This window comes from Gopherus evgoodei, chromosome 2 (genome assembly GCF_007399415.2).
Source record: "Gopherus evgoodei ecotype Sinaloan lineage chromosome 2, rGopEvg1_v1.p, whole genome shotgun sequence".
NCBI classification, from domain to species: domain Eukaryota; kingdom Metazoa; phylum Chordata; order Testudines; family Testudinidae; genus Gopherus; species Gopherus evgoodei.
This window is the reverse complement of record NC_044323.1, coordinates 36,194,023-36,207,498: the sequence shown is the minus strand read 5'-3', so window position 1 is coordinate 36,207,498 and position 13,476 is coordinate 36,194,023. Positions and strand designations below refer to the sequence as shown.

At 37.5% G+C, this 13,476-nt stretch overlaps 1 protein-coding gene across 5 annotated transcripts in view; it reads right to left on the bottom strand.

Annotated features, from left to right (window-relative positions):
- PIP4K2A (phosphatidylinositol-5-phosphate 4-kinase type 2 alpha) overlaps positions 1–13,476 on the bottom strand; it is a 210,484-nt gene that overhangs the window by 26,370 nt on the left and 170,638 nt on the right. For 4 of the 5 annotated variants that reach the window (XM_030550381.1, XM_030550382.1, XM_030550384.1 and 1 more), the window contains 2 exons: positions 10,567–10,713; positions 5,527–5,565 (listed from right to left, as the gene is read on the bottom strand). In XM_030550381.1, the coding sequence (XP_030406241.1) occupies positions 5,527–5,565; positions 10,567–10,713 (186 nt within the window). The remainder of the gene's footprint in view (positions 1–5,526; positions 5,566–10,566; positions 10,714–13,476) is intronic. The other variant, XM_030550383.1, reaches the window with a different exon arrangement.

Genomic DNA, 13,476 nt, shown 5'->3' with positions numbered 1-13,476 from the left:
CTATTATGATCTAATGTTACAATCCCTCCTCTCTCATTTATAACTGTGGCCTCAGGAACCAGACAAAAGTAGTAATTAATTATAATATGTTGTAATTTAAAGGGTCCAAAAGAAATGCTGGAAAGCAGGTATGGAGGATATTTCTGGATGTAATAACTTACCATATATACTCATTCATAAGCCGAATATTTTTGGTAAAAAAGTGATGCACCAAAGAGCGGGGGTCAGCTAATAAACCGGTCTACACCAAAATTTGATGATTTTAAACTCTATGGAATCATTGAACTGAACATCTAATACATTGTCATTTTGTTTATCGGAAGTGTCTACAGGCATGGAGCCCCTCAGAACAGCAAACCACGGACACGGGGAGCTGAGGGGCTCCAGGCCTGCAGATACTCCAAGTAAACAAAACGTCCTGACCCGCCAGTAGGCTGGGAGCCAAAGTTTTCCAGCCCCTGAAATATAGGGTCAGGTTATGAAAGGCTCAAACAGTTTTTGCTATTTTTACCTATCCATTTTGGGTGGTGGCCTTATAAACAAACGGGCTAATGAACGAGTATATATGGGTAACTGTAATACCCAGACATTAATTCTCATGTAACCCTCAAATTGTAATAGGTAAAGTGTCCAACCTCAGAGAATTGCTTGTGCATGGGCGCCACGTACAATTCCCAAGAATCACCAGATCTTTTCTGTACTGAGTTAGAATTGCCAACAGTAATAATAGCTGAGAAACATCTACAATTGCCAACAGCAACATTTTTTCCCCCCCAAAACCTGCATCAATGGAAAAGTTCTTAGGTTAAAGCAAACCCATAGTCATTTTAATTAGTACATTTATGCTTTCATGATCTAGTTACTGTTTTATGAGTAAAAGTATATATCAGTTCAAGCAGTGATACGGTGATTTTAGAAGATTAAGCATAAAAATGCATATTAACATCTAGTTCTAATATTGTTTGAAAGTTGTCTAGCAAGAAAGGAACAAACAGTCCAGTTATGTTTTCTTTTTCTTCTCCAAATTCCCTGCTGAGCAGCTCAGTTGCTGGCAGTGTACTCAGACTGTCAGAAGTAAAAAGTACTACACTCAGCTATAATTACTAATTTAATGTCATACTGGAAGTGCAGCACAGCTGTGAAAGAGAGACCACCAGGGAGTTCCACATTATCCCTGTCTCACTTAGAGAGGGCAAAACTGTTCGAGGCATGAATAGGAAATGCCCTCTATTAAAAAAAGAAAGAATTAAGGAATAAAAAAGTAATCAGCAGCTGTCAGAATCTGACAACTGTTGAAATGTACTGTTCTTTTAAAATTCAAGACATCTGTAAATGTATGTTATGATACCTGTTGCCATGTAAGTGATGATGTTATTGTTAAAATATCTCTCCTAATATAAATCACAAGAATTGTGTGTCAAGGTGAAATCTAAGAGATGGGATTGGATCACAAAATATTTAAAATGACAACATCAGAGCTTATCATTAACACATCAGGAGATTAAACAGGTGTGACAAGTCAAATGAAAGAAAAATTGAGAATGGTGCAGAAGCAATAAAGTTCTCAATAATTAGTCATTCCAGTTGGCCCCTCTTCCAGAAAAAAATAATTTTTGACTCATGACGACTATTTTACAGTAGAAAATCAGAGACAGAGATTGAATATGCTTTTCTTAGTGGTTTATTACTTTCCTGGTGCATTAAAGTTCTTGGCATAACAGATCTCCTCTTACTTACAGGCATTGTAATTGCTGAAGAAAGATGTACAGAAAAAGATATTGAGCATCACCACCATTTTGGTCAACATTTTTGAGCTAGGGTGTCTAAAATTTTGACTCCCTATTAAGCACCTAGCTCTCTTGATTTTCAGAGGTGCTGAACACGCCCAGTTCTGAATGATGTTGACCTAGAGTTCCCACTGAAATTGCACAAAATTATTTCAATGGGAGCTGTTAGTGCTCAGCAACTCTCAAAATCAAGCTCCTCATTTGAGTGCCTCAATGTGAATTTAGGAGCCTATCTTTAATCATCATTTGAAAATTCTGGCTTAGGTGACTTCCTAAAGGTCACATAATAAATCTGTAGCAAGACCTGACTTCTTAGCCCTAAGTCTTCACCACAAAAGCCTCTTCCCTCTCTCTAATACTTCCTTGTTGCTCAGATACAATATCTATGGATGGATGAAGAATACATTATTAATTGTGAGTCTTTCATTCTGAATGTAATTTCAGGGCTTTATTACTGCAGAAGGTGATTTTAATTAGCATCAGGATAAAACTTGGCAAATAAGTTACCACACCAGATAAGGTGTGAGATACTTTTATTTTTTGGTTGAATCAGTTAAGCAACTTCTTTAAAGATACTTAACAGGAGAGGGAGACAGATTTTGGTGATATCAGAGGCTTCCATGAGAACTAACTAAAAATGGCTCACTTTTCTTTTTAAACTACAATTTTTCAGACACACTTACATTTTTCAAGAGTATTTTGAGACTCTACTCCTACTGAAGATGCAACCTTTGAAAATGTGGATGTAAATTTAGTTTTTAAAAGTATCATTTTTAGTTAGCTCTCTTAAAGAAGCATCTGACATCACCAAACATTTGTTTCCTTCTCTACTCAGCATCATTAGAAATTTTTTTCTAATATGCTTTCTATTTTGTGGCAAAACAGAAAATAAGTAATGTTGTGCATTGTTTACCTTTTTCACTCATAAGTATGTAGCCATCACAAACTCATGCCAATATAATCTTTATACTATACCCAGGCTTTGACTCTGCAGTAGGATCCACATAGGGGTTCACCCACATATAATCCAGATTCTACTACTCTACTTAAAGATATAAAACAAATATTTTGTGTAAAACACATTCAGAGATGTAAAAGATTGCACTTTAAATAGTAACCTTTAAATATGAATAAAATTACTTTGGGTTAAAACACTGCAGGACGTTAATGCATGAAGCAGAAGATACTGTCATCTAGATACCACAGTGATTTGGATCCTATAAGAATCTATGGTAAAGATCGAAAGAAGATTGCAGTATATTCTCCTGGCCCCTTTAAACTGACCCAGCTCAGGCAGACTCTGGTGTTCATAGAAAAAAGAGTAATGTAAAACAAAATAAAAATGAAAATTTTCCATTGATCAGAACCGTTTGCAAAACTTAAACTTTGTTTTTAAATGGATCCAAGAAATGCTGTTCTTTTTGCAAAGCTTAGATTCTGCCTGAGCCCTGCCAATTATTTTTTTAAATGTACATAGCGTGCTAATCTGTCATTTTATTGGTGCATCACATTGCCTTTCAGGATGCTGTAGCTGCAGAATATTTGGTCTCAGGCCCTGATGCTGCAGGCGCTCTCTGCTCACAACACTCACTGAATTGGCTGCAATACTAGGCCTGCTTTGATCTACAATCGACAAATCAGATTCCTTTTTCAAAAAAGGACCATTTCAGCCATTTAAATGTGAACTGCAGGTTTTTTGGGCGGCATTTTTATTTGTATTTTTCAGGTTACCATTTAATAAGGAAAAACTATTAGAAATCAACAGTGAAATCCTGGTGTTACTGAAATCAATGAGTTTTATGACAGACATCAGTGGGGCCAGGATTTCACCCTATGTTAAAGTAAGGATTATGGGCGGGATTTTTGAAAGTGCTCAGAATTGGTCTAATTCTATTCCCACTAATATCAATTATCATTGACTTCAGTGGGAGAAAAGTTAGGTCAATGCTTAGTGTTTTTGAGAGTCCTAACAGATACTAACTGTATTTGTACCAACAGGATATATTCCCCCATGTGATGTAAACCAATATTCTACAGACTCTCTACAACACGAGGACACGCAGAGTTAAGACTCCATTGAAATCTGAATATCCTTGATAGTCTGATTTTATATTATCTCAAGTGTTATTTTAACATACTGGGATGTTGGGTTTTTTTGCATTTATATTAAATTATCACAGCGCTGACAGCAGATGTCTTCACTGTGCACTAGCTGCCATTCCAAAACTGTGGAGGGTTAAATTACTAAGGTTTGAAAACAAGAATGGTTGTGCTATAAAAATAAAAATAGACCAGAAAAATAAAGACAGTTCAAGCTGTGGTCTTGAGGATCTCCTGCAGAAGGGAGATAAATGCAGATATTGGCTGTCATGATGATTCCAAATCACATCTGGGAGCTGCGAAATGGATGATGCTGAAAGAAAATGCATGAGGATCTGAACTGTCCAGTCATTTCCTCTTGGAAGGGAGAGAAAAATAATACTTAGCAGAGAGTTTCTCATGGGTCTAAAACAAAAGCCTCTATTTGAGTCATGACGTGCCGTTAGTAGCTTTCACTGCTACAGCAGTTGATCACGTCCATCTCCAACTCATCAGTGCCGTCAGTGTGATTTACACAGAAGGGCTCCAAAGCCCAGAGAGGACACCGTAACTAATGCTCCATTTAAACAAAATACCAAAGTGGGTCCTGAGACAAAGCAAAGTAAGGTCTTTGACCCCACGCTGCTATGTGATCCCACACAGCGATATAATTCAGGAATTCCTTACAACCGGGGGAAGGGGAAGTTTAGAGCTTACTTACGAAAACAAGAAAATAAGCAGACTGCATTCTTAATCTTTTCCAGTATTTTGAAATTCAAATGGCTAGGTCATATTTAACATAAGTGGAATATTCAGTGGAATATATACCTGCAACAATTGCTCCTATATCTATTATTCAGTCAGGGCATTTGATTACAGATGTTAAACCATTAATAAAATGTGGATCAAAATTTTGTTTTGTAATTAAAAAAGATTTAAGAATTAAGTTTATTTTAAAATCAACAAGCCTGAAGTGCCCAAAAGAATTGAGAAGACATTGATGGAGAGATGGAATAGAGAATGGAGATCTTACTTTTAGAGAAACATTTTCAGTAGCTGATCCCTAACTTGTACCCACAAAAAATGAGTGGGAACTTGTCTTGTGGGCAACAGCCATAACTGCATATGCATACAAGTCTGTCACAGGATCGCAGTTATCTAGCTTGCACACACAAATACAGGCTTTACTTGTAAAGTGGAGGTGCCCACATTTCAAAATTTGTCTCTTAATGTTACAGTCACACTAGAAAGGATGTCATTTCTATCAGATAAAATGGATTATCCACAAGGCTACAGCATGAAAAGTGGCACGAAAAAAAAGAGGGGAGGAAGCAAGAAAAAACTTTCCGATACCACAATCACAACAATAAGCTTTTCACATGGCAGGAACAGAAGGAGCTGGGAAGAGGGGAGGAAAAAGGGAGGATAGGTGGAGAAGAAGAGGTGGATTAGTTCACTTACCTCTGATGTCATAATCTCACGATACAGCAATGGACTGTTCGTATGGCTTCAGTAGGTGAAGAAGAGTTGAGAAAAGAGGAGGAAAGAGCAGTAGAACAGAAGGGGAAAGAAAGGTTAGGTGCACAAGAGCACCAATCGTACTCGTCCTAAAATGGGTTAGCAGCTAAGTAACTGGACGAGACATGCAAATTCACCATACCTTTTCTTTGTCACTGGCTTCTCTAGCCACAGTAGAGCCCTGAAACAGAAAGACTGGATCTAAAAATGTGCACGTAACAGGAAATCAAATTTAAAAAACTTTTAAGATAATGGACCAGAACTGGGCACAGAATGGGTTGGCAAAACTATGCCCTGAACCTGAGGACTGTTTGGCAGAGATGTAGTAAAGTGGTTATTTTGCCACAAACAGCTCAGGTAGTTTGGCTTGCTGCAATATTTTGAAGAGGATAGAGGATGACACACATGAAGGGGACGAAGTACGTTTAAATCACTGAGTGTTTGACAGCCATTCTCTTCCCCCTGTTGTGTTTTCTCTCCTCAGATCTCATCCTACTGCATCTTAGTAAGACAACATCTGGGAGGCTCATTTTCTTTGACAGATTTCTAAATTTTGTATGCCTATATTTTACTGTGTCGCTATGGGTTGGAGAATACATGATAATAACTAAACTATTTCAACACTTTGCTAAGACATGCAGGATGCTTTACAAAATGAATTACTGTGTAGTATTTAAAATATTAGAAAGTACAAACAAAAGCATTAAAAGCACCCTACAGCAGTACTATGAAATATAAAATTAGAGGGGCTCTAAAGCTAAAAAGAAAAGCAAAAAATATGAGATCAGCAGTGGTTTTATCAAGACTTTACCAGTAGGATTTAACTATGTTTGATGAAGGGGTTTTGAATGCTGTTTTAAAAGTGTCTTTGCTCAAACTAGTGAGCAAACATGCTTGTGCATTTTGAGTAAGCAGCAAGAGACAAAAAAGGGATGTTCCCTGGATTGTGAGCTCCTTGGATCAAGGATTGTCCTTCTGAAGTGCTTTGAATGTACCTCCCACACAGTAGTCAATGGAGGAAATAAATACTGGTAAGGATGACAAATAATTAATGTGTTTCTACAGCATGCAGACAACAGCCCCACAAGATCTAAAGCATTTACTGGCTCTATTTTTGTTTCATTGTGTATGCAGTGTGGAGAAATGCTGAAAAGGAGAACACTATCTCTAGTGATCCTCAAAATTCATAGCCTTACCTTTCTCTACACGCAATTTAAATCCAAATACTTCAATGTTTTACCTGGAGAGATATCTGGGGAGCTGGATGCATAAAACAGATGTATGGACAGCGCCTTTAACTATATTATATGGCAACTCAGCAGGGATTTCATTACACTACATCATAAGCAGCCAAAATATTGAAAAAAGGCCCTTTGAATTAGTTAGTTACACATTTTATTTTGTGTTCTGTGTCATATCACTCCCATCCATTTCCAGGGGCTACTTGTCAGAAAGAAAGGTCAGTTAAGAACCAAACAAATAAAAAATGAAAATTGTAAAAGCTAAAGTTAGAGGGACACTTGAAATTAAGCTCATTGCAACAATATCAATTAAATTTAGTTTTAGGTACTGTCTTTGCCTCTTAATCTTGCCAACTTTTGTGATTTTACAATCATACTTTCTTAGTTATAAAAAATATTTGTCTTTTCCCTCTTGCTGTGCAAAAGGCATTCACAAACAACTGGGGACATTGACTATATACAGAATGTGGTCAAATGCATGAAGTAATCAAACTGAAAAATTTTTTACACCAAATTTTTGGTGTCAGTTTTCAAAAGCGCTCAGTGTTGGCCTAATTGCTCCAACAGATGTCAATAGGAGTTTTACTACTAATTTCAACAGGAACAGAGTTAGGCCAATGCTGAGTAATTTTGAAAATCCCACCCCTTGTCTCTCAGCTCTTTTAGCTATAGTAACCTTAGATGTTCCTTGTAATCCAAAGCAGAAAAATAGATGTGTAAATTCTAAATTGGTATGTCTTGAAAACTTGCAGCTAATACAGTGGACTCTGCTCCCATAGACTTTGCAAGCACTGTAACATTAAACAAAGTTAGAAAACAATGATTATTTTCTCTCTACTACTACTATGTCCAATGTCATTATAAATTTGTCTGGTGAAAGTTCATCCTATGAATAAACCTAGCCTCTGAAACAAGAATTTCCCCATCACCACCAAGGTACTTTTGGCCTCTCCTCCTTCAGCTGGACAAATTAACAGAAATACAGAAGTTCTGGAAAAATAACTAGCAACAAATGCTATTTACAGAAATGCTAAATGTGATTGATTTTTTCTTTAAAATTTCTTTTTGTTATGTGCTTGTATGGCTCCCAGTGCTGCAAGCTACACCCGATGAGGAGGTGGTTTACGTGCAGCGCTGGGAGACCTCTCTCCCAGCACTGGCGCTGTGACCACACTCGCACTTCAAAAGTTCAAGTGTAGCCATAGCTTAGGATGTCCACATGCTACTGCAATACAAATAAATGACACGTTTATATAATAATAGGAGGTTCCTATCAGAGCACTCTAGGTAACCCTACAAACACTTAAAAATGCAATAAATCAAAGAAGAAACACCAGTCCCATAATACATATACATAATATTAAATAACCAAGCAGCACACACAGAAACCAAATACCCCATTTTTGAAACAAGGCTGATTATGGCACATGTTGACTGCATGTCCACTCTAACCCTTACCCATAACTGAGATAGTTTTGTCTAAAATTAGACCAACTTGGTGACGCATGAGTGATGGAGGCATTCCAACTACTGGTTTGACAAGGAAGGTGATAGTTACAGATGAGCAAACCAGTTCAAATAAAATGAGTAATGGCTTCAAACTTGAAATGTATTTCCAAGTTTTGACCAAGACAAGAATATAAAATGAGGAGAGCATTTCTCTTCATATTTCAAACATGGTCAAGCCAAGAAGTATTGGAAATCTTTTGATAAAATCTATTTTGAACTGATCAAAGATCACTCGTTAAGCATCTGGACTTTTGGATGCTTATCTAAATTGAACCCGCCTCTAAATCTTTTATAAATCACCCGTCTCTAATTCCGCCAACAAATTACTGACTCATTCTTTAAAATATCTTTGGAGGGCTCCCAAAATGTGTGCGCTTTTGGTTAAGAACAAACTCCTGTATCTCTGCTGATCATAATATGGTGTGTCAGTTAATTAACTTAAGATGGGCTAAAGGGCAGCATGAACGTGCATCTCCATTTGAGAGAGGAGAGAGCACGTGCATCCATAGCACAATTAAGAAGTATTTCCATTCTCCCCTTTGTAATCTCCTCTCATGTTTTACTCTCTCCCACAGAGGCCATAATGCTAGACACTGATGAGTCAGTTCTTGAACAACTGTTAGTCAGTTCTGAGAAATCAGCTTGGACGAAACATTCATATGACACCTTTTCCAGGTAGCTATTTGTCCGTAATAGGTGGGGGTGCAAGGGATGACTCGTTATGCTGTATGACACTTCTCTCAGTAATATACAGTACTAAGTAACAATCTTTGAATAAGCTTGCAGACATACTTATGTAGTCAAATGTGTGGAAAAAAATAGTTACCCACCTTTTATAACTGTTGTTCTTCAAGATGTGTTGTTCATGTCCATTCCATTCTCGGTGTATGCGCACTCACGGGTGCAGTCGTTAGAGATTTTTGCCTTAGTGGTATCTGTAGGGTCAGCTATGGTACCCCCTTGAGTGCTGCGTCCATGCACTGGTATTTCAGGCGTTGCTGGCCCTATACCCTCTCAGTTCCTTCTTGGCCTTCTTCTTTGGTACCGGTGACAAGGAATGGTTCAGAATAGAACTCAGTGCCAGGGGTGCACTTTGCTCCAATGCTGAAGTGCTTGGCAAATCATGCCGGAATGGCTCAGAGGCCGGGTGGAGGGCAGACTCAATCAGGAGGGCCCTAAGTCAAATGTCCCACTCCCTCTGCATGCAGGGCCAAAAGCTTTTGTAGATATGGCCCTTATCTTTCATGTGTGCTCCCCTAAGCACTTGAGACAGCTGCCATGGGGGTCACTAATAGGGACTAGCCTGTTACAGTCTGTGCAGGGCTTGAACCCCAGAGATCTGGGCATGCCCTGTCAGGGGCAAAGTCCCTCTTGGGACTCTAACTACTAACAACTAAACACTGAACAGATACTTAGCACTAACTACTGAAGAATCAACTATACACAAGGTCTTAAGGCACAAAGTCCAAAGGAGGAAAAAATCGCTGGCCCTTGCTAAGCAAAGGAAGGTGCGCCAACTAACCACCATGGATGATAAGATGGAACTGAGAGGGCCCAGGGCCAGTGGCGCCTGATATACCAGTGCACGAGCATGGCATTCAAGGGGGTGCCACAGCTGGCCCTATGGATACCACCACGGCAAAAATATCCGACGACCGCACACGTGGGCATATGCACACCTAGAATGGAATCAACATAAGCAAGTCCTCAAAGAAGAATGACGTTTACTATAAATAATGTTTAGAAATATAAAGAGACACTTTGGGAAGAAAATTTAAAAATACATTTGAGCAATTCATTTTAAGTATTATATATTAAATATTGGCTGAATTAGCAATAGTAGCCAAACATTTTAGAAAACAGGTGTAACATATTGGGTAGAAGTACCAGGCACCAAAAGTTATGTACTGTAGCATTTGGTCCAACTCTTTTACCTTAATTTCTTTTAAATATCAAAAGAACTATCACTGTGAAAACTATACAAGTGACAGCTATTTCTATTTGAATTACATCTCTTAAAATGTTACAAAAAGCCCTATGCAAAATAAGCAGCGGCCTCCCACAAAGTTGATCAAGGGAGTATAGAAAACAGAAGGACTACATTATTATTATTACATTTTCACAGTGGTTTTTAGTTTCAACCATTAACAATTAGTTACATTTAGCAAACATACTCTGCTAAACCACTTCCTTTAAAGCATGCATGATACAGCTTAAATGGCGTTACTTGTATAAAAATGTTTTCCGGTTTAGCTAACTACACTTTTCTTTATTTTAGAAGTAACCAATATAACTTCTGAACAATATTCATTTAATAGATTTGATTGTGCTTTGCAACAACCAACATCTAAAACACTCAACAGAACAGTTAATATTTACTTTAGCGATTTTAACTACTTTAACAATTATTTATATCCAAAGTTATTTCTTACCTTTAAATCATATTTTCTATAAACAGACAAACGATGGCTGAACACATTTCTTGTTACAATCATATATATCTCAACTCCATCAACGGTAAGCCGATACATGCCAAAAAACTGGGGAAGAAGTGTAATTCCATGACACTCCACAATATACTGCAAAGGACAGAAGAAAAAAAAGAAAGAAAGAAAACTTTTTAAAAACTCAGATCCAGAGAGACAAATACATTTACAGCAGGTATGTTGTGGGTGGATACACAAACCATTGAAAAAACAAGTTTCCATACACACTGCATCTACACAAAAACCACTGTCATAGGCAAACCTTTAAAAAGTTATTATACTTGTAGACCAGTGTCAAAAACAAAATCCTTTTTATATTAACAGCATTCCTTATAACATTCAGTTTCCTTGGCTTTTCAGAATAGGGTAGACTCTCTTTGTGTTAGTTGACAGCACTGTATGTTTCATTAGTCCAAAATCAGCAAAATTTGATCTCACACAAAGGAGAAATTGTCCTTTCAAACACTACCCTGTTTTATTCTCTGTCGTATCGCATTTTGCCTTTAGTCTGTAGATACTTCGGTACAATTTTTCCAATACTTGTTTAGCATAGTGTATGCTTATAGTGTACGTAAAAAACAAATAGTATCTGTCAATTCTTTGTGCTAGTTCCGATGTTAAATCGGCACCTCAGGATTACACAATCCACTTCTAGCAGGCAGAAAAAAAAATGTAGACTACATGTGTTTTTTATTTAGAGAACATTTCATCTCCCCATGTTCCTTCACAGATGGGATATTACCCCTGAAGAGAATCTGTCACCCTACAGACACAGGGTGCTTCACCACAGTTCTGATATCACCTGCCTTCCAACTAGTAATTAAGAATATTGTAGAAACAGTATTCAAGGAAGCATAAAAATACAGAACTCATCAAGAAAAAAAGTTATTTAAGAAGGAATGATAATTTATTGTGAAAATATATTATCAAGTATCCAGACTAGAGTAATCTGAACATGAATTCAAATACCTTTCTCCTATTGCCTAGAAAAAAGATATGAAGAAAGTTAGGCCAGTCTGTATGAGACAAAAGAAAAGGAAATGATAGTGTTTCGCTATCTTATTCCCATATAAGTCTCAGAGGGGCCTAAACAAACAAAAAAAAATCCTTATAAATGAGGAACCAAAATGCTACCAGAAGCTTCTACTAAAAGCAGAAACAGGTACAGATGAGTAGTGTTCAGTGAAAGCTAAAGCCTCTGCTTTTTGCAACAAAATAATCATCGCTGTCAGAGTACGATCTTTTGAAATGTAGTTGATTTTACACCAAGTTTCTGTGACTATGTCTACACTATCAAGTTTACAGCTGTACCGATGCAGTTGTGCTGCAGTAAGAACGCTCATATAGCTGCTTTACGCCAACGGGAGAGAGTTCTACTGTCAACCACTTCAAAGAGCGGCAGCGGCGGCAGCTATGTCAGTGGCAGAAGCTCTCCCACCAACATAGTGCTGTGCACACTACGCCAGTGAAACTTATGTCGATCAAGGGTGTGTTTTTTCACATCCTTGAGCAATATAAGTTTTGCCAACATAAGTGATAGTGTAGACAGACTAAAACATAGCAGTTTAAGCCATTTGACAATTCTCAAATTCAGACTACAATTAGATTTGAAATTATGTTAGCATATTTCTAAGAAGCACATTTAAGTGCAGTTTTCTAGGAAAGTTCTTATCAGATTTCAAATCAACAAGGCCATACAGATTGGTGTCTCTCTAGTGGAGCTCTGAAGATTTCCCAATTCCTGAGTGCTCTGCTAAAATCTAGGGAATTCTCTCACTCATTCCCCCTAACTTGATATTAGGTTTTGGAGACACTAAAGAAAGAAATTCTGTTTACATTAAAATTTTAGTTAACTCTCAAAATGATCCTGAAAACAATCATGTCCGGCAAAAACTGAAGGAAAATAGGTAAACAGCAAAGCTGGAAACTTACTATGAGCTGAACAAATTATGACTAAGAAACTGAATCACTTTACGTGCCAAACAGTACAAAGAGACTGAAGATAAAAGCTCAAAAGATGATTTAATCAGTGCATAGTGTCTAATATCTCATTCTGTATCCATTTGATCAAAGGTCCTGAGTTATAGAGGAAAAATTGTTGATTACAGGATTGTCATTAGTCTTGTAAGCACGCTACACCTATTACTGGGCATATCACTCATTTTAGCCACAAATATATACACACAAACCTGGTATTATCTTCCAGATTTTAGCACCACAAATCAACATCAGAAATACCAAAATTGAGGTAATTGAAAACTTTAGCATATTTAAAAGTCAAGTCCCCATTATCAAGCCGCATCTTCTATTACTGTGTTATGTTCATCATTATGTGCCCAATATATATTGCAAAGGCTAATGTCATATATTTGTGCTTTAGCAGGTTGGGAGGTGTGCTCATAAAAACAATTTTCCAGATTAGAGGTCGACAACCTTTCAGAAGTGGTGTGCCAAGTCTTCATTTATTCACTCTAATGTAAGGTCTCGCATGCCAGTCATACATTAACATTTTTTGAAGATCTCTTTCTATAAGTCTATAATATATAACTAAATTATTGTTGTATGTAAAGTAAATAAGGGTTTTAAAATGTAATTTTAAACAAAGCTTCTTAAACATTAAAATGCGGAGCCCCTCCGTACTGGTGGCCAGGACCCGGGCAGCGTGAATGCCACTGAAAATCAGCTCACATGCCGCCTTTGGTATGCGTACCATAGGTTGCCTACCCCTGTTCTAGATGCTGCCTCCACTGGGATGATTGTTTTCCATGATGACCCTGAAAACGAAACATCCACTTGCAGAAGACTTTCTGTGCTGGAGAAACTGTTCATCAACTGTTCAACTGTTTAAAGTCAGAG